We start from the raw sequence: 27951 nt of genomic DNA on the forward strand, positions 1-27951 counted from the left end.
TGGCGCTGGAACAGACTACAAATGCGGCTTGGAAAAAAATTGGTAGTCCTTTCACCTTGTCATGCGGTTATTTCAAGAGATCTACTTATGTAGATGTGATAAGTTTGATGTGAAATACATATTTCTTAAAACATGTTCAATGAAATCTCAGTGTCAAATGGTAACTTCACAATCTACTTTTCCAAAGGCACCCATGAATCCATACGCATACTTTTTCTAAAGGATCCTATTTTAGTACAAATTTCTCCAGTGACACACTTCACTGCCACCAAAGCAATTGATCATCCCAGCTCCCTGCAGCACACTGTGATACCTGCGGATGCCGATAACCAGTGATTCAATCAGTCTTGGTCGGCTGGCTTTGAACAGTCAACTTGACTCAGTTGAACCACTGTCAACTAGCACGTGTCCCATCAGAGCATTAGTCAGTGTTCATGGTCAATGATATATTGTACAACTATTTCTTAGGGTAACACTCACCCATGACACATTCGCAAGTCATGCACCCACTGCTATCGTGTTTGTACCCATGACGACACTGCAGAGCACAGCTCATCTTCGGGCATTCCACCGGCACTATAGTGACAAACGTTGGCTCTGCAACCAGGCATGTGAATTTAGGTTAATTTTTAATCTCTTTTTCTCCTGATCATTCCAAGGTTAGAAATGTACACTTTCAGCCATGATTCTTACATGCTCCATGCATAAAGCAGTCTTTATACACTGTTCAGTTAAGAGCCATTTCAGCATCTTCTATTCTAACATGTAGATTTCAGTTAGGCTAACGTTGGGTTCATTACCCATCCCTATTCCCTCCTCCGCTCCCTTCCCCTACCCCCAACCCGATACTGTTATCTTAGCCCCAACTCTAACAGGACTAAATCCTCCAATTTCAATTTGATTTTTGACTTATCCTAGAGAGGTAGGGCTAATTAGTTATGTCACTGCTTAAGGTCCGGTCACCTGAACAAGATGTGGGGAAGATACAACCCCTTGTCTGCAGCACATCTGAGCAGACTATGAAGATTCCACCGTTACTCAACCCTTTGTGATACTGAGCCACAACACAAGCCACTTTTAAGAATCTTACACTGGCTTTCAGAGGCTTGTAGAAAGTTAAGACGCCAAAGGGCTCATGTCATGACCCTGCGACCCTTACCATCGCACACAGGACAGCATATCCCAGGCACCTTGCGGGCATTCAGGCAGTTGGTGATGCAGCTCGCCACCTGGCACCGCACCTCACCACTGTGGCACTGGCAGGACGTGCAGTCGTCCTGAGCCCAATGCTCCCCAGGTGTACGCAGCCCAGTCTCTGTGTAACACACCAGCAGGCTCTCCTCGGCATAACAGGCCTGCGTGATCTCACAGTACGCTGTGCCATTCTGGCATATGCACGTCTTGCAGTTGCCCACGGTCCACGTGGCGCCTTCCAGGAAAAGCATGTCCTCATGAATACAGTTCTCCATGATCTCCACTGCAGTGGAAACAGGGAGAGATCAATGGAATTACACCATTATTCAAACAAGCTTCAAATTTACAGAACACCTGTCATATGCCACTGTATTTCATACGAAATGACAAAAGCCACGTCTGAATCTTGTGCCAAGATCTAGGTCTTTGGTAGCTAATACATGGACGGACAATAACAGTCAATGCTCTGGAAGCCCATTTCAGACAAAGCCTAAAACTTGCTTTGAATGTGTCTTGGTAATACTTGGAAAGGGTAAGGCCTGATTAGTAATACAATAAGCACAATTTAGATTCTTCTGAGCTGGCTTGCTGGATTCATTTCAATGCTGGATGTTATAGTTACAGACATTAATTCATACCAAATTCAAGCACATTTTCAAACCTGCCGAAAGGGTGAGATCTCAAGAAAGACCAAAACATTCGCACAACAAAACTGTTCAAAGAGAGTTTGTTTACTTTTAGAACAAGAAAGGAGCCACTGAAAAAGTTGTGTCATCATTTTTCTGATGACAAAATCATGGTAACCAACTAGCCATTTCCACACTTTCCAGTACAAAATTCAAAATGGTATTTTGGCTTAAAATCATATTTATTTACTATATGTTATGTTTCTGAATGCTGGGGATGCAATGAGACAGAGTGACAGGTCAAACCGTCTGCGGTTTGGCCAAGGCATGAACCCCGCCAGTAACCCACTCAGAAGAACTCAATCCCCGAATATAAATAATGTGGTAGCACGGAATCGGGGTAACATGGATGCCGTACCTGCTACGCAGTCATATGTGTCACAGCAGTGGCCCAGTTCCAGTGTCGCCGTGGCAACCCGCTTAGGGGAAAATGCAGGCCAACAGGTGGGTACTTCGCAACTTTCGGGCTCGCATTCGCACCTGTGATGGGTCGAAGGTCAATTAAAACAAAACACAAAAATGATTGAAAGACAACTAACTAGCACCCTCACTGCCTACGAAGTTAATAAATAAATTTCGCGTGTTATACATAGCAAGGTGTACAAACATGAAATGCACTGTCACCATCAGAAAGTATACATGAAATGACAAACACTGCCGTAGGAATTTCTGAAATATAGCTTCTCTAATTTTGAAAACGGGCTCTATAAACTTGGCCAGCTATTTGTATCTCCTTGAGAGTGCAAAGGCCTACTGGACCAATTTCCATCGAACCTTTTCCGTTACAAACAAATGCCTTGCACACTGACACAGTGACCTGTTCAAAAGACTCTTCCATGTGCAACAAAAGCTAATGTGGACAAACAAGTCGGCCAGTTTGTTTGCTTAAGGAAGATGAATGGGTAACATTTGGTTGCCCTCTTTGGTACGGTGCCCAGAAATCAAACTGCAAAAGGACAAGCCGTATGTTACCCTAGTTTTACCACATTAACTGGAATAGCATGTTGCCTGACAGTTCACCCCACAATCAACTGTGTTTGTGCGAGCAGGGGCACAGCAGGCCATTTCTGCAGCGTGGACTCTGCAAACACATGCAGTCCATGCAGAAACAAGAGATGGCCGTGTTTTCTTTTAGAATGACATCCCCTTGACTGGGCAACATCAAATCCATGCACAGGGTTCACGTGCATTTGGCATAGGACGTGCTGTGCAGTTTTCCTTTGAATGAAGGGTTTTTGCACACACGTATGCGCCATGCACCAAGTTGACAGACTGTCTTTGTTTTTGTTTGTTTGTTTGTTTGTTTGTTTGTTTGTTTGTTTGTTTGTTTGTTTGTTTGTTTGTTTGTTTGTTTGTTTGTTTGTTTGTTTGTTTGTTTGTTTGTTTGTTTGTTTGTTTGTTTGTTTGTTTGTTTGTTTGTTTGTTTGTTTGTTTGTTTGTTTGTTTGTTTGTTTGTTGGGGTGTTGGGGTGTTTGTTTGTTTGTTTGTTGGGGTGTTGGGGTGTTTGTTTGTTTGTTTGTTTGTTTGTTTTGGACAGTAAGGGGATACCTCCAGTCAGAGCAGATGCTCCTAGCAGGGCAAGCAACAAAAAGAGAAGGTATGTAGATACATGCAGTGGTGTAGCCACAAAAACTTACCCCCAAAAAAACACACCACTGAAAGCTGGTGCCCCCATTAGATGCTGGTATCCCCTTTGTGCCCCCCACTAGTAAAATCCTAGCTACGCCACTGGTTACATGCGCACTTGGCTGCTGTTCTCGCTGTCTCCCCAACACTGAAATGCACTGATCCTCTCACGAAACTAGGTAACAAGTTTGTGCACATTCAGATGAAAACTGGTTGTGGGCATCTCCCGAGCCGTATACATATGAGAATCACTGCACTATGAACACAATGTATCTGTCACTGGGTCCACAACACCATGTAATTCCCAACTGACTCCACATTGTAACATCAAAAAGGACACATGGACCACTTCAGACGAGACACTGATGATTAAGTATACACTTACCTGCTTGGAGTCCCACAGCAACCATCCGGTGTGAAGCCCCCTGGGACGAGTGTGGTTCCTGGGGGGCAGACCATGGGGCTGGCGGACACCTCTGCACAGACAATGCCTGCACACTCTGGCATGGTCTGCACATCTGTTGGATTCAAAAGACAGGTCCAAGCACACGGCAATGTTTGATTTGTTCTACAAGAAGACATACTGCCTACATGCTGTCACATAAACTCAGTTTCCGAGTTTTAACACCATGGATTTAGAAAGGCAATGCATGGGGGCCACAAAAGGACATCCTTGTCAGAAAGTTTTTTTTCTTCAGACATCACAAAGACTCCTACACCTGTCCCCTACCATTCCTGGCATTCTTGCCAAATTCAGAAGAAGCCACAAGATTACGTCTGTGATGGGAATTATATTTCTGAATCTTGAACATCATTGTGTCATATTTTACAACAAACTGCATACTGCGACCAGTACACGTACCCGTGCATTTCAATAATTTATCTGCCAGAATAAAAGTATACAAGCTGTTTGTGTACCATTACATTTGTCACATTTTAAATTCCCCGGAGCAAAAGGTTACAAAATAATAGCACTATTGAAATTCCCTGAATAGTCATCAATGCTTGCCAAATTAAACCGTCCTTATTCTTTTTAGATTAACCTCAAGATATATTTTATCATGTGCATTCGTAAATAGCCGCCGGATCTCTCAATATGTGGAAGGGCATCAGTTGAGGTATAAATCACTTTTTTGTTTTGACAAGTATGGGATATTTTTATTAAGGGGACCTTGGTTACACATGACAGCATTCAGTCGAGATGCAACCACAATCTTTAATGTCCTGCAAACTCCTTTCAGTTTTGAGTAGTCCAGCACACATTCTTTCACGGTGACAGAAAATCTGGGTCAACAGACATTGGATCATCCTCACTACTATGTGCCTGGTATAAACTCGGGGGGGGGTGTGTGCGTATTTTGTGCATTACCCTTGCCATGCATGACCAACCCGGTGCTTGCGAGCAATGCATAGATCCCAAAGGATGTCACTGCTGGGTAAGAAGGCCTCCTCTCATTCTCTCCAATAGAAGTCGCACAGTATACATAATCTGACCCTCTTATGACCAACAGAGGGCATTTGAGACTAGCTTAACCAGCCATCGCCCACTACTAATTGGCCTGAAGTGAACACTATTGTTGAAGAGCAAGGAATGATGTATAGGTGCATGTACCGACACATGTTATATTTGCATAAATTTACCCCTAAAAGGCACTTCCATTATTCACATTTCTTTGGCCACTGTGAATTTTCCATTACTATCTGTAAAAAAACCACATTAACTGTAAATATTCTAGATTTCAAGAGGTTCACTGACAAATCCAAAATGAAAATCCTAAAATCAAAAAACCAACCCCAAAAAAATTCAACTAAGAGGACAAATATGGACAAATTTCAGCCCTGTGTTTTACAGGGCCATATTCCTAACCTACCTTTGGGCTTGCATTCATACTGATGACAACAGCTCCCTGGCTGGCCCGTGGCCACTCTCACCATCACTTTGTTGTACTCTTCCCCACACAGCATGTCTGGGCACGAGGCAAAGTCGCAGCGGCAGGTGGCTGGCTGGGGGCAGCACTCCCCCGGCGGTGGGTGGGGCTCCATCTTGAGGCTGTCTGCCGGGCAGGTGATGTCAAAGACAATCTTGCAGCGGGCACTGGCGCAGTCCGTGATTTTATCTACCAACAAAGAAGCAACGAAAGGTCAACTGCAAATACGTGTACTGTATCCAGAGCAAGGTTTTCTACACTCTGTTGACAAATCTGGCAAAAAGAATTGGAAGCCATTACTGGGGGCCATCCTGTTCGCACAAAGGTGGTACACGCACGTTACATTCCTCTCGAACCGATAGGGTGTCGAGACTTACCAAAGTGCATGGGTGCGCTCATGTTAAGACTTGTGCGTGAGTGCCGTGGCCTGCAGGAATAGCATTTCCTTGGATTTGTCATAAGAAAGTAGCCAACAGTTCTATTCAGGTTGTCATTTTTGAAGTCTGACTGACGCTGCAGGGTGTATGTTGTGCCTATAGCCCCTGTTCTTCCAACGATGCACCACAGAAAGTAGCCACAATCACACCATGGTGTGGCATTCAAGAATCAGTGAGATCTACTGGCACTAAAAACACTGCGCTCAATGCTAACCCTGCTCACCAGGCTTACAAACATTCTCAAGACCAACACAGTAGTACTCAGCTGCAGTTGTGTTTTTCAAACAAGACTGAGCTACGTGCAGACAACATCAGACTTCAAAGGTCACCCAAACAGCACAGCTTCAGATTCAAGATGACGATGAAACCATGGAGATAATTCTCTAAGATCTCATTCTGTCTCATTCCGTAGTGATGAAACAGAGACCACTCCAAGGCAGCCCTTGACAATCTTCACTCTCAGCCTAGAGCAAGCCATCATTCCATTCCTATAAGCCGAGGGAAAGACGGCAGTTTGAACATAAATGACTCCCAAAAAAATCTTCGGAGGGCTGTAACGTATAACGCTACTGCCGAGATTGGAGCCTCATCCCAGCAGGAAAAATAACCTCCAGTCCAGTCCGTATCACTTTTCTTTTTTTCCCTGAGTAAAATCAACTCAAGAGAACAACCTGGAGGCATTCTTGGCTGGCTATCTCAGTCAGAGATTCCCCCTCAATCCCTTCAGAGGATAGAGTGTCAACTCTTGAACTTCCTCAGGTGTCTAGTCATCGATGGGCGCAATTACTGATTTTGATCCAGACCAGATAGCCAGACAAACCCCCAAAAAATGAATCACAGCTGAAAGTACAGATACGCACAACACTCACGAATTCAGGAGTTTCATAAGAGACAGACAGACGCTGCAAAGAGAAGAACAAAGACCTATAAGGCAGAGAGAAATTGCTTTCATGTACTGTACTCAATTTATGGGACTGTTTTGGAGTTCAAAAAGGAGTTCTTGTTGAGGGAAAGGTGTGTGAAAGTGTGTGTTCTCGAGTCAACTTGTCTCAAGAAATGGTTACACTGTACATTTCCTTAAAGTTGTGACAGCTTTACCCATGTACAGTATGTAAAATACAAAGAATCTTACAGGTGAGTATTACCACACATTTAGAGGGGAAAATCCTATGAACAGAGCATGAAGGAAAAATTATACTGATGTTAGCTTTGGAAGGAAAAAACCTCTACACTGACAGGAAAAACCACCTATACGTACATAGAGCCCAGTAAAATACAGGTTGTAACCCGGTAACTCACTGTACACTAAGTAATGACATCATTCTCAAAGTGATGGCTTTTAGCAAGTTGGGCATACATGTAATTCTCCTCAACAGCTTTGGAATAACAGCTAACTGTCTCTTCCCTAGTTGCTCTCATGCTGTCTCGTTATTTTTACAAGCATTCAGGTGAAACGATCAAAAGAGATCACACTGGAATGACAGGAAACTGTGGATTATTTAATTTACAGGGGCTCAGGATGCTAGTCAGTTTGATTTTGCTTTAAAAGCAAACTTGGGTGGTGTCAGCAATAGAGTGCTGCATGGTAGTTCAAACCTTAGGGATGGGGATGAAAGCTATCTAAACCCTAGGGGTGGGAAGGAATGGTTATCAGAACCTTAGGGATGGGGACGAGTGGTTATTCCAACTGAGGGGGAAGGGACAAGTGGTTATCTCCAATCCAGAGATAATGTGCAAGTATGTGCACAAAGCCGATTGCAACAAAAAATCAATCATCTACATGTACCACTAGGAGAGAGGTGTGTAACCATGGTAATTCCCCTTTAAACTGTACCATTCAATTTCCTCTTGGAACCAACTGGAACCAATTGGAGTTTGTAATTGGTAACCAGGTGGATCAAGTCAAATTACTTTGGTCTGGATTTGATTTGTATATTTGGTTATGGATAAAAAAAAGTAAGGGCTGCCTTTGCAAGTATTTACGAGTACATTAAATACTTAAATCCCTTCACCTCGAAATTAAATTAAGATACATGATAATACACTGCACGTGTAACAAGTATGACAGTATCTTAGAAATAAAAGATTTCTACCATGAATCACAAGCCCAATAACAAAACCTGTGTATGATCAGCCAAACGAGTAGCTGCAAAAATTCCAAATTTAGTGGATCTAAACAACAGAATAAGTCTCCTAATAAACCCACATTACTCTTAAAAAATTATACTTCCCTTCCTTCGAGATGCTTCCAAATTAGCTCCAATACTGGCAAGTATGGATGCCTAAAATAAAAAGACACATCCTGTAGATCTGTGAGGACAATGTCCTGTCCCCCCTCCTGTGCCCTGAAGCCACTGAATTCTGACCATGACCTCACCTGGGCCACGCATTTCTCCCCTCGGACTACCACCCCACTGAGGGCAAGAAAGCAGAGATTTGGACTGGGAATAAATTAACACATCCCCATGTAATCCCCAGGATTGGCTGGTCATCAGTCTCCCTGCAGGCTGTGCTGCTAACCAGAGCTGGGTGCCGTCCTTAGTTCTCATAACTGGTATTCGTTTGGCTAGCCACCATGATCCCTACAACAGGAAGTACCTGTATATACCTCAGTCTATTTTTAACAGAGCAAACACAAGTACATGTCTGCTTGCCAATATAGTCCACACTGTTCAGGCTCGCTTGTAGTGTACCATTGAGCAACAGTGCCCATACTAACCCTTGTTCCAAGTGTATTATTTTCCACATGCAGCCTACATGTCTAGATCAAAATTTTCAATTACCGCTACCTACAGGGCACAGAAACGTTATGTTTTAAATTTGTTCTGTCGCAAGGAGGTGATACATAGACAAACGTGCACTATTGAAACTGCACGCATGAAATTTACCTCTCATAAATTCTGAAGATCTCTTTTTTTATTTCCATGATCAGATGTGCAAAGAAGTAAGCTTCAGACTCAGTAAAGATGTATTTAACAAAGGAGCTTCAGAGCTTCCCCTAGCAGTCGTGTAATATTACTCCAAAGCACTTATTCTTTACAAAACAATTTCTGATTAATCACAACAGCAACAGAACTTTTCTGAGAACTAGGAAAATAAAACCTGACTCTTAATAAAAACAAGGTGTTCAGCTTTCATCTTTAATCTAAATTTGGCATTCCAATTATTTGTCCAAACACAAATTACTAAACCCGGCTTGTCATCAGTAACAACTTGTGTCACTGTGTTTACGCAGGGGAAAGAGGCGGGGAGTTTTGGAGGGGTCGTGGGTTCACAGGGGTCTCAGTACCCAGCTTGGGTGGGCGGCCATGTTTGCCTGGACCTGTCAGCTGGAGACAGGAGTCTCTGGGATTCCAGGGAAGGATTGTTTGGCAGGGACAGCCAGCTTTGGTTACATCACCTGTCAAGTGTTCTCTGCCAACCATTATGGACAGACTTCCAGAATTTCAACCATATTTTTGTTAATGGCATGTTGCCCAGCTGAAGTTCTAGACCATTTTATGCTTGGAAATTTGCTAAAAAGCATAAAAAATATTTGCTTAGGAATGGCAGGTTACCAGCTAACAACCTCTGGTATGTGGACTTGCCTCTGACTGGATCTCTGATAAGCTGTAAGTTCTGATAAGCACATACATTTCCCAAGTAAGGTTTTTTGGCTGAGCAGTTCTGTGAAATTTAGTCCCCAAGGGAAGATTTGGGAACATTTTGAGAGAGAAAAAATTTAAATGTAGACAATTTGAGAACTTTAATATAACTGTAGTATAACAAACTTTGAGAAAACGTCAACGAACCATTTTCTTTAACTTTTTTCCGGGGAAGGGGTAGAAGGGGCAGAAAGTGGGCAGATAGAGTTTGAAAGGATACAGCCACTGCTTTCAATTCCTGCTAATTGGCCAGTCCTGATTCTCTACTTAGCTAAACAAGGGTCTTGCCCCACTTAACTTTGTCCCCAGTAGCTTTCTACCAAGTATCCACAACCACAAATTGCCCCATCAACCAATCACAGCAGTTTTACACGTACAAAGGATGGAGACGTTTCATTACGTCAAATCATTCTTGAGGCATCCCTCAAACCACAACGAGGTTCCATTGTTGGCCCCCTTTCCTTCAACCAAAAGACAGCAATCAACATCTGCAGGGCAACAAAAATTCAGGCAGAGTAAGTCTGGGCAGTTTGAGTGACAGGGCAAAGGTACTAGAAGGGTAAAACTGTAGCATGTCTGCACCACACAGAAAAACCACTCTTGCTTTGGTCAGAAGTAGAATTTAGAAGTGAGGCCTTTCCCCTTGTTCATCCAATTCACTGTCACTTATTACAAATTCCCTTCTCTTCCTGAACATAACCCTAACTCCCTTGGCTTTTTGGCTAGGAACCCTTAATCTTCGGACATCCATCAAGCTTGTGTGAGTTACCTGTAACAGTGAATGGGCTCTCTCTATACATGTGTGCTACCTTCCTCAACCCTGCAAAATCCTCCTAAACCTCCTAGTTGAGTTTGAAAGATATGGAAGACTTCCATCTACCTCTACCCCCTCCCAACCTCTGTAATTTTAATTTACACCACCTTGTTGAAATTATCAAACAAAAGCAAAGTTTTTTATCTTTTTACAAGCAACGCATTCAGCATTCTCCACATAAAATTACACCAAGCTTCAACAAAGAAAATTGTGTTTGCTCAAGTGATACACAAAATCCTTTCAAATGTGTATGTCACACCACCCTTTACGCTACATGAAGCTACTCCAACCAGTGAATCCACAACTTCTTGCTAACCATCACCTAAACACTTTCATTTTGTAACCCAGGACAGCAGAGACACAAGGACAAGTCCCTCAAATATTTCACCCAACCCCTGGAGGACAACAGCAAGAGGCTAGTCTCCAGAAATTGCTGACAGAGACTGAGCGGGTACTTGTAAATTAGTCAAGTGCTCTTGCCATATCTTATCCAGGAAGAGTTCATCTTGTGGTTTCTGTGGTTATGGTGTCAAATAAACTGACTGCTCTCCTATACACCAAACACATAAATATGTCATTGATAGGTCCATGGGGGGGCTCTTAGGACACTGACTGCCAAGCAAGTAAGTGAATAATGTGATTAATTCATAATTGGTATGGCATCCGTTCAATTTTAGCATACTGAAGAAAACCTTCTGAGTATGGTTCTAGATCCCAATATGGGCACAGCAATTAAAAAAAATAACAGGCTATCCTATTGTTTGACACCTGTTTTCCAGCTTTAGAGTTTAATATTTTGAAAAGTTTCAGGTGTCATTAGAACTATTTTTTGACCTTCGCTCTCTTGATCCCAAATTATCAGATGTCTTTTATTTTTGCAGAAGCTACAGTAGGAAGATTGCAAAATAAAATGTAGTCAGATGGGGGAAGGGGGGCAGAGTACCAATTTGTCAAGAATCCACATTTTTTTATCACAGATACATGTACTCCTTGTTCTTACGATTATGTTTCCCAGCTTAATCCCCCTTACCAACCCAACCTTCATCTCTTCCACTGGACCTGTTCTCGGGCTGATACCAAGCTGGGCACCTGCATCATTACCTACGACTGAAGTGCACAATTCCTGTTTTCCCTCTCCATTGTGCAATATGAGCTTCCCTATCTTCAGGCGAGCGTCAGATCTTTTATCCCCAAAATGTCCCACCGCTATTAGACATACCGCATCCTGGCGTTCTCTTTGCATCAAACCAAACGGCCAGGCACTGTACCTCTCCTCATTAGCTGTTATCCACATGCAAGAAATCTCAAAGCCTGTGAACTGTTGCTAGCCAAACACTTGGGTCTATTTCCCTGGGAAAATAAAAAGTGCCACTCAGATTGAGTGGCAGGCTGAGAGATTGCGCACCTCAGTTGTGGGACTATTGACTGTGATTGTATTTATTCTCTGCCTTTTGTTACTAGCTAAACAAACATTTTCCCTTCTCTGCATTCTGCAAGGACACAGGGAATTACTGACAAGAATTGGAAAGTGTTTGACGTCGATGGAAAAACCCAGCACCGAGCCATGTTGTAGTCTGGTGACAGCCCTGCCTACAAAGATCCTATATTCACAGTCACGCTTGTACGAAAACAGACAATGTCAAGGAGAAGAGTTAGAGAGCATTGGTACCCTTAGAATTTCCTAACGAATTTTTGTGCACTTGAAAGTTAACATCTGAATTAACTATGATTGTCACCACTGTCCTAAATCTACTATTTAAAAACTGTATACTGCGTGATTCAACCAAAAAAACTCACAACTAATTAAAATAGATTAAAGAAAGTAGCTCAAATACTGCAATGCAACTTTTTTTTCTGGCACATGACCTCAATTGATTCAATCAAAAGTGTTTGGCCATTGATAGTCTTAGCAATAACTAAACAAAATCACTGCCCTTCCTCTGCCCCTCACCTTCAGTGAAATGCCTCACACACTTGCCTGTTTCATCTCAACGCCTTTCTTGTTTATTTCAATTTGACAAGTTTTTTTCTTGGCAGGGCTCAACACTCTAATCCATGGGACCACCTTGCCCAAGGGGGACATCCCCCCCCACAGAAACATGGAGAAAAGAGTGAAAGGGAAAACAAAAACAAAACTGCAAGCAGCCCCCTCACTTGGCCAACTGCAACCCACGCTCTCTTCCCCCCCCCCACGTCAACCCGACAACAAGAGGCAGGGGAGGCCAGCGTCCAGACTGTCAGCCGGGTTTTGTCAGCTGCTATGTTCTTGTCATGGGTAGGAATTCCTGGCAATCCCTGGGCTGGCACCAGTCTAGCCAGATCTGTTTGGAGAGAGTGGAGGTATTTGTGCATTGTGGGCATACCAAGCCAGATAACATGTTTGTGAAAAGTCCCCCCCCTCCTTCTTCAATCACTCACAAATTTGACACATACATTATTTTTTTTTGTTGCTGTCAGTCCTCAGCCAGTGTCCTACTTCCTGTCTCTCCTTTCCCTTTTACATTTGCAAATTGTCATTGCCCTATTCACAACATCAAAATCTCACCCGAGGCATTCTAAATGCACAAAAATAATTTTCTGCAGTCAGTTTTTTTAAATGCTGAGAAATGATTTGGAAACAGAGAAACATTGGGAGTGGCAGTCATAACAAATTGCATGTTATAAAAAGAAATCAAGATGCGTACAGGCATAAACCCTACAGGATGAGTTGTGATTAATGGAACAAATTACCAGTACACATAGATACAGATGTAAACAAACCCTATCAGTGCAGAAACCTAGTATTTGCCACACTCTTGTGGGTTTGGGATACGGGTAGCTAATAGAACTCTGTCACTGCGGCGGTACATGTACTGCAGTTAAGTATTGAAGGATGCACGACAGACAGGTGTATAGGGTGGTGCTGCGTAAAAATTCTTGAGAGGATTGACATGCACTCTACCATACCAACACAAGCTAAGTGATGGCACATAGTATGGTATCCACTGATTCAAGTGTGCCACACTAACAATTTCAACTGAATGTGCACAAACGGGTCCTTGCCTTTACACGGTTAATTGCTGTTCAAAGATGTAATTATGTTGATATTAAGTGGGCAAAACATTTGTGATATTTCATCGTAGCTTTTGTTATATGCCACAAGTGCACATGCACTGTAGGGTACATGTATTATCAAAACAGGATTAAAAGTACCCAACTTTGTCAATAAACTCGAAAACAAACCTGTCTGGTAATCCCTGTCAGTTGCACCTGATTAAAATCAGCTGTCAAATTTGATTGGGTTGGCCTAGTGCCAAGTTTGTTTTCATATAACAATTACCACAATTTATTTTATTTCTCAAAGATTGGTCAGTGATATTTTCAGGAATCAAACTAAAGGCATGCATGAAACTGAGCAGTCCCCCATCACCCTCCCAAAAATGTTCCAAGAAGTTTTTATAGCACATTAATGCAGATGGTTAATACACTCTTAAATCTCAGAGCGGCAACACCTGTTGGGCTTTAACTGGGTCTTCATATGCTGAGGGGGCCTGCCAGTTACAATATTCTGAGCATGTTTCTTCGATCAGAGCCCATATGTTGTTACTGATCATTCTCCGTCTTTGTTGGCCTGCAGATGCACTTAGCCTCTAAGGGGGGGAGGGATTGAGACCGAGCCTGCTGACAATTCCAAAACACAATGGCCCCCTTAATTCAATATGGCACAATTACATTTGCAGGTTCAGAAACCAGACCCAGGAGAAATACATACATAGCTACAGGGGAGGCTGAAAATAAGTGTATCACAACCCCAACGGCCTTTAAAATATGATGAACACCCAAATGAGTGTCTCAAATTAAATGTTCTCCAACATTGTCAGTCATGGGTGGGATGACAGGATGGCTGGGTGATACTCCATCATTGCTGATGGTAAAACCACAGGAAGGACATTGTTGTTAGTACCAGGATACCTGGCAGAGACACCTGACCAAAATCGAAGGGTTGCCAGTTCCAACTTGATTACTCAAACGAGGCAAAACAGAAGAGATTCAAATTTGCCATTCATCTTCCGAAGTGCATGAACATGTACAAATGTACAAGTGAGATAAGCATGAATACACGGGGATGACTGTAACATACATGTACATGTATGTCGTTGGGGGGGGGTTAAAAAGGGGACTGGGAAAACAGTGCCAGTATGTCACCTGGGAAGCTTAATTAAACCACACCACCCAAGAAGTGTATACAGCACGTTTGCATACATTTAGGCCTATGTAACATACAGTACATGAAAGGCATATGACTTTTTCTAAACAAGAGGAAACGACTTAATTTTTTCTATCATTTAAAACTGTGAAACAAATACTCAGTACGAGCCAATGAAGAAATTTTATCGACAAGTTTTGGCACATACCCGACAACAGGATATTGGAAAATCTGTGAGTCCAATGGACATATTCTTGATTCAAAGGCAATAACAACACAAATTATCTGGGTAATGCATATGCCTCATGTCCACGATGATTGTACCTCCTGCTTACATGTACTTACATGTAGCTTTCAATGACATACCCAATACTATGATTTAAGATTTTGCGGGATAGCTTTTCCAGTCCAACAGGTTGTAACCAAATGGTGTCACAGTCCTTCCCAAATTTGGGCAAGTGCTAGACTATTTATAGCACAGAAGGAATGGTTGGAATTTGGATACCTGCGCATTGCTGTTTAAAATGTCCAAGCATTTGCAACAAGGACTCAGATTTCAAAGTGTATTATTCTTCAACCAGAATCATACACAAATTTCCCTAATATTTGGATTTATAGCTGGATGACTTTATCAGATAGAACACTTCACAAAGAAAAACAACAGATTTCTCCTGTCCTTGACAGTCAATCATTTCTCCATAAACTGGTCCTCAAAAGCTGATGGGAATGTGTTAGGTCACAAACTGAAACACAATTCCCTTGGATTCTAAGGTATTGCAATTTCACAACACACACAGATTCCTATCCATTCAAAGATTCAGTCAAAACTGGATTCTCAAATAAGCTGATCACTATCTTATAGGCCTAATTGATCTCTTGGGAAGGGACCCAAACACTGATCAAGTGCCTGTCCTCTATTTCAAACAATTCAGCAATGACAATTCCACTTCTATTTGTTTTAAATTTGATATCTCCCAGCTTACATCCCCCTCAATCTATTGACGATACCTTTCTCACAGCCTTTCATTTTTAGCCTAGTCTCATCCACACTCTCACAGTTCCACTGCACGCATCCAAAGGTACATAGAAACATTAAAGGTACATGTGCTCACTTGGCATAGAAATGAGACAAGAACAATTGCACATCATATGGACAAACTGTACTGAGATATTGCCATCTGCATGAAAAAAAGATTGTGTTTGCGCAAGCTGTACATGGAAGTCAAATGATAACACAATCAATATTTGTCATGGCATACGCAGGGTCATGTGGTCCTTACATGTACAGCATACGTGCAGAGACCCGCCGCACACAAACAGAAATGCAGACCATCAAAAAACTGAAGAATCACTCAACCGGACACTCAACCCCCTTTCCTCTCTTCTCGGCACTTCTGTGTTTACTCAGGTATGTCCATGAGTCAATCCAGTTGGAATTTTGTTGTGGGAAAAAACTGGCAAATATTTCCCTCCCCACCACCCTGGGACTTTTTTCCCCCCCAGGTCCAGAGAAATTTGCCAAGTGAAATAGCCAGAACAGTTCTGCACTTAATCAATTATAGATTGAAATCGACAAATATTTTTTTGTGGATAGAGCCCTTGGAGGCCTAAAAACCAAGGTGCATGCATTTCTCCGAAATCGATCCAAATGGTCCTCCGAGTGCCTCCAAGTACAGCCAAAATGCATCAACCAGGAAAAAGCCCAACGAAGCTTTACCACCTTCATCCAGAATAACTGTTTAGGGCAACACAATTTTAATTGTTAAACAGACAGATACCTGGTGATTATTCAAGTCAAGGTAAACTTTTTCTCAAATGATAAATGACAAATTTGAGGGCTTTGGGAGAGGCAGGGTTAGAGAGTGCAACCACCCCTGACAGCGACTGTGGACACATGCTTTCTTAGATTGGGGTGACATGTTGATATCTAAATAATTGACATATTTTTGGGGGACTCTGAATAACAGGGTTACAGTTGGGGGCGTCGCCCAGGACACGCCTTTCCCCTCCCCCCCCAAGCTGGCCCCCCAAGTAAAAAGCATAAGCATGAAAAATATATTTTGTTCCTGTGATGTGGCCCCCCTAGCTGATACTGTGGCCCCCCTTAATTCCTGAAGCTGGCTAGAGTGCTGAAAAACAGCTGAAAAATAAGATCAATGTAATCACAGCACAATCGCCAGACTGAGACCTCATTAGCATTTTGAAAGAACTGAGAGATTTCTGGGCATTACCAACAACACATTTGCCCATTCATCACAAACTGAAGCAGCCCTTTTGCAAAGAGAGGCATTGTACCTTCTCTCTTCAGGAAGGAGGCCTGCTCACCATGAACTTGCACCAGAGTTATTGGTTTTCCGTCCCCACGGACGGACCCATGAATCTGGGCCCTGTCTCCAGCACTGGTCTCAATGGACTCAACCGCAGCCATTGATACAATCAGTAGTTTGAACCAGGACAATTTGGAGGGAATTGGAGAACTTCAAAAGACAGACAACCTGGCATTGATTTCTGGGCAGTGTTACTTGTAACAACCGGATGTTCCTTGGAGTAATAACAGATTTATGTATTGGTGGCATTATACTTTTATTTAGCCCTTGGGTGATTTGCTCATAACAAGAATTTGTGTATTGTACAGACTGCACAAAAATCATTGATGTGCAGAACACGTACATGTTCATTTGTATGGAGTTCACAGCAGTGGCACTGGCAGTGGTGCTGGCATAGCCAGGATTTTTCCAAATTTTCAGTGGCAAGGATTGGAGGGTCAATCTTTTTAAGGGGATGGGGAGGGCATGCGTCCCAACCCCCCCCGCTATGCCACTGGTACACTGCACCAAACCCACAGCACATGTACCTGTATTTGTAAACCCCAATTTAGAACGGCAGTGGAAACATGAAGTTCTTTACTCTTGGGTACTTGATCAATGAGAGTTGTAGAACAAAATCTCGGGGAGCGTATTGAAAAAAAAAAGAACAAGTTCAGATAATAAACCCCTTCAGCTAGTTTCTTATCTACAACATAGTAGCTGGTTTTCTGTCTCTCTAAGCCTAACTTGAAGTGACCTGTTGTTGGTCGTATGTTCTTCCCCGTCTGCTGTTGTTGAAAAATGACAGCAAAATACATGTACCGCTCGCATAATACATACCAAAGTGGAGCTTTCAGACAGCAAGAGTTGTTTGTTTCCAATCAGTTGCGCCCACGCTGATTTATATCAAAAGAAATTTCAAAAATTTCTTGCCCTGGTACTTTTCAGACTTAAGAGCTGCAAACCTATGTGTCACTTGGCGTGAAAACAACTTTGTTAACTGGTACAGGAACATATCTCAGGGGTAAAATCTCGGCCCTCCGGTGTAGCTTAACCACCAAAACAAAAATACACCTGGAAACTTCTCATCTGCACTTCCTCAAAAAAAAAAAAAAACCTGTCCAATGCCCCCAGGAAATAAAAATTGTTTTTGCGAATTTTTTTCCTTCCCTTGTCTATCTCGCTCCTTCCTGTTTTAATGGCCACATTACCAAAGGAGACAATTCAATTTCATTGGCAATAACCCTAGCTGAGCCAGGGGAGACCCCATGGGCTGGGCCTTGCTTATGTCTCCAGCCTTAAAACCGCCGTCCGGTCCCCTGAACCCAACAAGAAATTCTGGCTCCAAACCAAATTTGGGACTTCGTGGGTAATGCACTTTGGGTAATGCACTTTGCACGTTAATTCGTCCCAAGTGTTGTACCAAGTTAATCCACTGTGGCATCTTGTTTTTCTCTCTTTTCCCCTGTAGGGCTGTGCAGGCAAAACTGACCAATTTACACCATACAAATTGGTTTGAAAACAGGTATGTCTACGAAATGTCATAAACTGTTCCCCAGGGCAACAACCTGTGTATTGCTAAAACATGATCCAGCATTAAAGTTGAGTCCTTTTGAACGTTCATAACAAATGTACGATGTAAAATGTAATATACAAGTGATCATTTAAAGTCAAGCCTATGCATCATGCCTACAGGACATGTGCATGTACTAGTACATGTATATGTTGACTAGGTACATGTAGTTTGAAGGAGCAGGAAAATGGTACGTACATAGCTCACAGACAAGGTTTGCACATTTTGGCCCCCAAAAATGGAGTCAAATTCCCTTCGTAAATCCTTGGACATTCTGACCATGACTTTCTGTCCCAAACCATGATCAAATATACACTTGAGTGTCTGTAAGCCCTGATGTCCGATCCTTTTATTTTCTTCAAGCTTTGCACTCTACTTACAACCAGATTACTGACCAGTAAATGAATAAACATGGTTTGGAACTCAATCTAAAGCATGTCCCGTGACTTGTGTTATTATGTTAATTACTTATTTTAGAGCTGTGGTGTGCCTCTCTCTGTTGTTAAAGTTTGAGTGATTTTGTTTGAATCTTCTTCTGCTGTGCTAGCAGCGAAAACTTCTCGTTGAGAAACCATTAAGCTTGTGAGCTTTTCCAGGCAAAGAACCAGCCCTGCACACCATAAGTGAACTATAATTATTTTGTGTAAATACATGTATTAGATTTTTGAAGTGAAGATGCCTGAATTTGAAACTTTGAAAAGTGATCACAATCTAGAAATACGAGATTCTTACTTTTAAAGAGATCAGAATAATTTGTGTTTCACTGATAACGACATCAACGTTTATTTTAACTTGTACGGAGGGAGTTTAATTTGATATTTTTGCTCAAATTTCGTAAAGTTGACTTCATAGCCACGCTATAGTTAGATAAATGGTTAACGTTGACATTTCCAGATGGCTTTTAAGCGGGACATATAAGTTGCCATTGAGCCACTGACGGGTGCCATTGAGGGTACCACTGACTGGCAGTTAGTCCACCCACTGGGCCTGCTCCTCTAGTGACGTCGGTCACAGATGGCGAAACCACTTTGCCGACGGGACCCCAGAAGTCCGAAGTCGATCACAGACGAAGATACCGGGACAGAGCCTGACTTACCAACCCTCTGAGGCTCAACAGGGACCAGCGCCAACAAGGAGCACCTCCACAAGTCAAGCGCTGAATATTTTGTGATGGGCCCACGACATAACTTAATTATACATAGCGTGATTTATTTGTGAGTGTGTTTTGTTGATTTGTAAAAATTTCTGAACATAAGAGAACAAATTAAATCAAAATCTTGGTACGTGGCTTACATTCAGAAAAAATATATGAATAGTTGCAGAAAGTTATATTAGACTGGAGTGACAAGATAAAACTTACTGGCCAGATTCGAAGAGAAATTTTGCAGAATTTTAGGCGAGGATGTACTTGAAATTTGATTTATACACTGCCATTTTCAAAAGGAGTTGTATTAGAGATTGGAGAATATTTGGACCACCGCTGGAATCAGCAAACTGTGAAGTGATAGGTTATTGGTCGTCGGTAGACAGACACTGATTTTGTTTTTAATTTGGAATTGATTTTTGTGATTGTTTACATTGCATTGCATTGCATTTATTGATTTACTGGATTTGAGGAGAGATTTCTCCATACCGCTGTTTTATTTTAACTTTGCTTAATTATTTAGAAATTATCTTTTTGTTTTGTTTGGTTTGGTCTGGGTTTGGGTTTGGGTTGTTTGGGGTTTTTTCAAATTGAATTTAACATTCCTTAAACTTTGTTGAGCCTAATTTACTTGTCATTTAGATTTCCTTGCTCTCCAACTTAACTTTGGATTGGTCACGGCAGAAATCTCGCTGTTTTCTTTTCCTTTTTTTTGTAAAGTGCATCTGCGCAGCTAAGCAGGCGCGTGTGACAGTGTCCAAGAACACACTCTTGCTTTTCCCACTCAAGTCAAATGATACTGCCTTGAAAAACATGAGAAATACAAAAAAAGGAAAGAGTATAAAAACATAATCAGCATTTTTTTTTTACTCTAATTTGAATAAATGAGGTAGGTTAGCACTTAGAAAAAAGCCAATGTACATGTATTTTAGTTTCTGTAAAGCTAGGCAATGCCCGATATTATTTCACTTTTATACTTGTCTCCAATGCTACACATATATGTAAGCTCCATGTCTGTCCGTCTGAAAGAAAAAAGTTTGCAAAACTTCTGATAAGGACAACAGAATCCATCCTGTAAATTCCCACACAAACGGAAAGAAATGAGCCGCTGCAGGAACTATTTGTGAAATTCTGCAGAACCCGGGGATATTTTGATTTCTAAATCTGGCTATTCTTGACGGAATTTTCACGCCCAATGATATGTTGCCTTTGCTGGTTAAGACTGGCCCCCGCGGTCCTTCCTGTCTGAAATCCTACACTGCAACGTCAATTCCCCTCGCCAATTCTCTCTATTCCCTCTATTGCCTTCTTATTTCTATGCCCCCTGCCGGATATTGGCACAAAGTGCGAGTCACTACCGGTGCTTGTGATACGGATTTGACTAATGTGTCACTTGGGAAAAAAAACTTGCGATCGGTTCCTTTATTACAAGTGGCAAAACTTCTTCACTTCAATATGTTTCACTCCTGAAGACAAACTTTCCATGTGTTGCTGTCAATCCATATACTGCACTTCAGGATTCCTGTCACACGTGCACACATCACAAGTTCAAAGAAACTACTGTATGCAAGCAGTATCGAAGAGTGCAAAATTGAAGGAAAGTTCTTGTTATGAAGTAAGATCACTGTTCCAATACCTTCTCAGAGCACTAGGCTTAACATCATTTTCAATACTCTCTTTTATCGACAAACTTTGTCATAAAAACTGCACATTGTGGACAACATCACATCGCTGCTTAAAAGAGTGCACATGTCTGTTGAGTTTAATTAAAATCACCAAACCTTGGAAAGTCCCTGTACAAACCTTGCTGAAGTCTGAACAGGCTTGTCCACATGCAATTGACATGCTCTATGATTAATTAATACAAGTACTCAGCAGAGGTTGGCAAAGAATGTGAACCCACAAAAAAGCTCAGAAAACAAGTTCCTGAATAGAAAACTCCCTCGGCTGTCTGATGATCCGCCCTAACTAGACTTACAGGCAAAAAGAAATCCAAGTCTTCCCCTTATAAAAAGCCCAGAGGCCCACAAGCCCAGGTGGGTGTCTGTCCAGGGTCCCCAGGGGTGGCATTCCTGGGCCAGTAGGAGAACAGACAGTAATCAAGTGATAATTACTGGGAATGTGACCTGACCTTAGCAGCCTGGATGATTGAGGTCAACAATGGTGCAGTGATTCAGGAGAGAACCCAGACTGCATATCCTCACCTGATCAGCGTCCTTATGAACAAAACTGACAAGCATGCTCATCCGTTGTATTAATGATGCAAGGGGATTTTCGTCTTTAATTTTTTTTAATAATTCAGAAAGACCATTTTAAAACAGCTTGTAATCTGCCCCAAGTTAAGATGCACCCCCTCCCACGGCAAAAGAAAGAGAAATGGTTGTAAGTTTCCCAAGCAGGTTCTTGCACGCGTTCTGTACGCAAAGATCATACATTGAGGAATAAATTCGTTGCGAGTACTCAGCATGCTAGTACCAAAAAAAGCCCTCTTGCTCGAACCGGATTAACAATGCTCTCTTCCACTGATATAAGGTAACTTTCCCTTTAGCCTTTAATTGGCTTTTGGACAAGCAATTTATGTGCATATAAGTAGACTTGTTGAAATCAATGCAATAGACCAAACAAAGTTCAGCCAGCATGAAGTTTAAGTACTGAGTAGGTAGGCTGCAACTTTGTAGCCATCTACTGGTTGCAAACAAGGGCAGAGATTTGATTATATAGAGCACCAGACCCATGTCAAAGCCAGGCTAGCTCTGTTGGATTCTTAATAGTTTGGCAAAACTCACATCTGTTAATCAAATGCAACTCTACTTTTGTTTGCACTATTTAATTTTGCATGCAATTCTTTATTAGATATATTGCAATTTCTTATTATATTTAATCCTTGTTCTGTTTGTCTGTGTGCCAAATCAAACATTTTTCAAGAAGGCCACACACAATCTCTGTGCGGGCCATTCAATTAGGAACTTGAATTTCCCAACAGAGGGCAATAAGTACATGTGCCTGGTAGGTAGGTCCACGTGCACATGTATTGATCTTTAGAGCACAGTCAGGCCTCTGTGGACCCATACATTCAATGCCATCAGCAAACCAGCATTCTGGAATGATGCAAAGAAGCCATCCAAACCATGTCCGGACGTCATCCATTATCACAGCTCTTCTTTGCACTAAGCATTTCCATGGAAGGACGCCTGAACACAAACACACTTCAAAAGGCCCAACTGGGTGGCACAAGCAATTGGAAAATTAATCCATCATTTTTCCCCCCCACTGCACATGAAGCGGAGTGCATCCGTCCAATAACTTCATGTACGCCATCCATTAATAACACTTTCCCCAGTTCACTTCCATTTGAAAATAATCATCAAAAGTGAAAGAGAAAGTCAAATAATATATCACAGACAGATCCGCTTATGTGATTCATCAATCATATTGTTTCTTTCCTGTCATGTTGAAATTTACCCCCTAAAAAAAAATCAAATGGTATATCTTTTCTCCATCTGTGCTCCATTTGGCCTTGAAGAAGGGTGGAAACCGCCCACGCCATTCCAGCTTCCAGGCTCTTCTGACTGGTGGACTGAAGACTGGTTGTACTCTCCCTAGGCTAATAACAAGCAAGTCTCTCATTTTACCCTGTTATTTCCTCGCCTTGGGCTGTTTTAATTTCAGAAATAATTTCCTGCATCCAGAAATACTCTCTGGAGGAGCTCTTGATTAAGTCACGCAGTGCAAATACTTCACTTCTGCAAGGTTGTTGACAGAAAAGCTTTGATACCAGTGTAGCGAGAGGTACGGTATGTGCAGACTCTCTCTCCAATATCTGCACCTGTCTCGTCACTTTTCCAAACAAACAAAGCAAACACTGCAAAAACCTATTCAGTGCCTGATTTTCAATAATAATTAGATTAGACAACTGGGACAAAACCCGAGGTAAAAAAGTAAATCTTTCCTTCAAAATGCCGAAATCAAAAACCTTAAAAGGAAAGAGAACTTTTTTAAACGAGAAGCCCATGACTGTGGTTGAGTGAAAACGTCTGGATTTACAAATAGCGATGCAGTGCGATTTATGAGTAAATACCTAGTCTTGAAGGAAGCATTGCAGATTTCTACATGTATGTTGTCTCGAGAAAATCTATTGGTCTCATGACAATCCCCAACTGCGGTGGCATCACACACTTCCGTCAAACACTTTCTTGACTGAAACAACCTATTGGTTGAAACATGGGTGCGGTACACTGCAGTGTGGTACACTGCACCTAATGTATTAGTGACTTTCTAATGCTGATCACAGGCTAAGTCCATAGGGCAAGTGTCAATCACACATCTGTGCTTGAAAGCAACCAAATACATGTACATGTACAACACAAGGTACTCTTACAGAACAGATCTATATGTACACATACTCTTTTATCAAAGTTAATGGAAATTTTAGGAAATTACATATACCTGTAAAGTCCTATCTGGCAATCAGAATTGGTAACTGGTTTTGTACTGTACATGTACACCTATAGTACAGTACAATGTCTCTTTGACTAACGCTAACAGGTTGTTTGAGAATGCACATGAGCTGCTGCTGCCACCATCATAATGACAACTCCTCCAAGTCTACACAAGATGGAGTTGGCCTGTTGCTTTTTTGTGGAGACTTCCAAGTGTAAAGCCACGGATGTCAGATCCCTGTCCACTGGTTTACTGGACACACCTCATGTTCAAGGACGCACAACCCCAGGGTTAAAGAATTTTATTGGGGTGCTTGCACTGACAGGTTTGTCACATTACCAAGAATTTTCTAAGGCCAACAGTCATCAAAAAGCACTCAAGGACAAGAGTGGAGTTGAGTGAGTATAAAAATAACTCCAGCTGGAATTTCATTATTAAAAAAAAAATCTCTTTTTCTGACATATTCTGCCAGAGGAAAGGGTCCACTGGTGGTGAAACCAGATCGGAGCCTTGTCGGAATCACCAGGTCTATGATCCATCATATTAGCAGTATGATGAAAGATTATGCCACGGAATTCAGCCCAAATGTGAATGCAACTGACATGTTCACATGTGTTAGTTATTGCTCCTAGTGTCAAAAATGGCCCCACACAGAGCGGAAACACTCTGACGTGGGTGCACCAAGGTACTGCACATCCCAGACTGTTGTCTTCTTGTTCGTGGTTTCCGTAACACATATTCGCAGTGCTTGGGCATGCCCCTGTGAGTGGGCGTAACCCTTGTGGGATGCCAGAGCGAGGGGAAGTAGGAAAACAAACTTCAACGAAAAAAGTGGTTTAATTTTAACACAGCAAAAGAAATTAGCAAGTCTCTCCTTGATATAAATTTCAGATTTTCAGACCAGTACAAAAGACTTGTTATATGGATCATATGGACAGGTGTCATCTATTTTTTTTTTCAAATGCTTCTGAAAACGAAATGGGGACATTAGAGCTCCTGCCAGTCCTTGTACACATACAAGTATGTGCGATGTAGAAGATTAAAAGTAGTCTATCGTGGTAGGTACACACCTTGAGTTGGATTCCAGAAGTGAGAACCTTGCCATCGAGCCTTGTGAATGGTAACCTAGCTAACCTGCAGGAAATCCTGAGAGGACTCGGGTGCATGATGGGGAAAGGAATCAGGTTGGAAGACCAGAAATGGGAAACTGGACCCAAGGTAACTTATACACTGATGTGGAGATGTGGACACAGTGCTGGATTTGAGATTGTGAGAGGGGGGATCTGGGGATTTGGAACCCATTCTCCAGGGACCTCAGAAGTCAGCTCTTAAGACGTACGGGAGGGTTAGCTACAGTAAATGTGGAGGGGATGATGAGCAGAAAAATAACAAAGTCCTTCCACCAGCTTACAACAGCCTTGTTTTGTCTTAATCACCCATTCAAACATCAGCCCAGACAAGAACTTCCCCCAAGTTTCACAGAATGCAGTTCCTCTGACAAAAGACAAAAACTGCCTGGTAACCTTACTTGATCTATTGCCAAAGACTTTCAGTGATACAAGCGGAAGGGCAGTGTCAGCTTTTCTGATGGTTCTCACTCCAGGCACATGACTCCTGGACAGGCTCTGACATATCAAGGACCCAGTCCCAGAAACACCCGTTTGTTGTTCCTACAGTGCATACTAATATAATGCCCCATTGCTTACACTACCAAAACTGTTCTGTTGTTAAACAAAACAAATTTGGCATACATGTACACTTTCCTTGCACATAAAAGTATTATTGTTCCCTCAGCAAATTTTACACTTTCAGTATTAGCCTACATGTCCATGTTAGTATTTGCATGCCAGGCTACAAAAAAGTGAGTCCAGTTTAACTAGTGCACTATGAAACTATATCAGTAATAAAATATCCACTTTTTTTATTTCAAAAATGAACTTGTTTGTAAAAAACAATACTTAGGTTGCAAAATACAATATTTAATATCTTTTTTTATTCTTGTCAAAGGTTGTGTACATGTACTTGACATGGCCGTCTTTGTTTTTTCTCCTTTGGTACATCTACGTGGATCAACTTGGGTGATGTACATGTAGACATGGCAACACTACATGTAGGTCTGAACAGTTTCATTGAGAACATATATGACCCACTCTGCGAAAAGTAGTCTTGAGTCACCAAAGCCACTTTGGAGTAAAAAGTCCTTTAGAATAATTTTGCACAATGTAAATCAATAGGAACCCACAGCCGTTTTCACCATGGAGTATCCACTTTCATCAGGATGCCGAAGCGAGTGATACATCAAAAGAAAAAGCTGAATTTGCTCTTTTGAATACAAATGAAAACTCAAAAAGTGGCTCTGGCAACTTAAGACTCCTTTTCGCAGAGTGGGTCAAATATTATGAGATTGGCACATCTTCAAAATGTTGTTGCACACATCTTTTGAAACTCATAGTTCTGCATTCCTACTGGATGCATTGCTCAATGCTGGCTAAATTGCAGTGTTAGACCATTACACAAAAACATCCTGACACATCAAAAACGAACATACCGTACCTTTCACCAGTGCATTACTGTTACCATAAATACTCGCTTGCCTTGCACGTGAAAATTCTCTAGACCTAAATGGGTAAACTGTTTGCCCAGACCTATACACAACCTTGAAAAACAATTTTCTTCAGTGGACAAATCCCACAACCAGCTGGCCTCCTTTTGTTGTGCAATTCAGTGACCCTGTCTCATGCAACCAAAAAATGATGGAAAGGCTGCCGGACCAAACAAAAATGACAGGTCTGGCATTCAAGGCTGCCCCCCTGTTGACACTGCATTTTTCGGACTGCCACTTCCATCCCAATAATAGGCTCCCTCCGTTATCCAGCTTGATTGCCCTGACCAAAAAAAAAGGAGTTTGGTGGGGCTGAGTTGGGCCTCCAGGCCTGGGGCTTGCTCTCTCAAGGCTTCAGATGGGCAAACATATCAAACAGGTATTCCATTCCCGTTGGTCCACTAACATGCCTTGTCAATGGGTGTTTCCAAGGTTGGCACTCAGGACCCAGGCCAAAATTCGGTTGTCTAAGAGTCAGGGCACTGATCAGCTAGCCAAGAATGAAAGTAGGAGGCAGCCAAAGTTCCTCTCCTCCCCACCAAAAAAAGAGACGGAGATGAAATCATGCCAGCAGCAAGGTCATTTTGAGTTTATGGCCACATTCTGTGGCATTTCCAAGGCAAGCATGACCACTGCTCTCTTTCAACAACAGGTGACACTGTGATTTTTTAATAAAAATTTAGCAGCCTAATTCTTAACCACGACCAAAAAAAATCAGCCGGCTCAACTTTGCCCTTAAATGCCCACAGTTTTAAACATTGTCACATACGCAACAAATTTATTTATCCTGGGCCACAGAGGAATTGTTTGTGGGAGGAATAGTAGGGGGTAACATTTGCCAAAATTCAGTCCACATGTCGCGCCAGTCTTCTACACAAATAAGATTTCAGTCAGCATGCAGACATGTACTGCTTTAATATTCTGTGATGCTTGAATGAAAAACAAAGTGTTGAAAAAAAGGTGAAACGTTCGTGATGCAGGTCTCCCTCTACAAACTCACCCACAGTAAAAACTGCATTCATCAATCGCATTTTAATATTACTCATTATTAAAAGCAAAAAAAGTTTCCTTCATCAGGTGTCCTGAAATCCCTCCTGCATCTAGTGCACAAACAATAGAATGTAATATGGTCCTTCGTTACTGTACAAATCCTTTTACAAATCATCCCATTATTTCTCCAATACATTTTCCCCCTTTCGTTGTTTTCTCAATCGAGGAGAATGTTCTTGTGTAATTTATTCACATGACAATACCTCAAACAGGACACTGTTGATGCAGTCCACGAGGATTCATTGTAACTAATACGCAGAATTTTTGGTCAATGAAGAAAATCGGGTACATAGAGTTTTATCCTTTCCAATATGCATGGTC

At 41.9% G+C, this 27951-nt stretch overlaps 1 protein-coding gene and 1 long non-coding RNA gene across 2 annotated transcripts in view; one reads left to right on the forward strand and one right to left on the reverse strand.

Annotated features, from left to right (window-relative positions):
- The window catches only part of crim1 (cysteine rich transmembrane BMP regulator 1), a 65514-nt gene that overhangs the window by 8147 nt on the left and 29416 nt on the right, over window positions 1–27951 (reverse strand). Inside the window, exons 4-8 of the mRNA XM_022227454.2 lie at window positions 5378–5623; window positions 3892–4024; window positions 2239–2360; window positions 1160–1477; window positions 481–597 (exon numbers count right to left, since the gene is read on the reverse strand). Coding sequence (XP_022083146.2) covers window positions 481–597; window positions 1160–1477; window positions 2239–2360; window positions 3892–4024; window positions 5378–5623 — 936 coding nt within the window. The remainder of the gene's footprint in view (window positions 1–480; window positions 598–1159; window positions 1478–2238; window positions 2361–3891; window positions 4025–5377; window positions 5624–27951) is intronic.
- Window positions 15849–19657, forward strand: LOC147800604 (uncharacterized). Its single transcript, XR_015428162.1, has 3 exons — window positions 15849–15923; window positions 18293–18346; window positions 19289–19657. It is a non-coding gene; the product is annotated as an uncharacterized LOC147800604 (long non-coding RNA).

Source organism: Acanthaster planci, linkage group LG01, assembly GCF_054643075.1.
Source record: "Acanthaster planci isolate LZ-2023a linkage group LG01, COTS_SCS, whole genome shotgun sequence".
In the NCBI taxonomy this organism is placed as follows: Eukaryota; Metazoa; Echinodermata; class Asteroidea; order Valvatida; family Acanthasteridae; genus Acanthaster; species Acanthaster planci.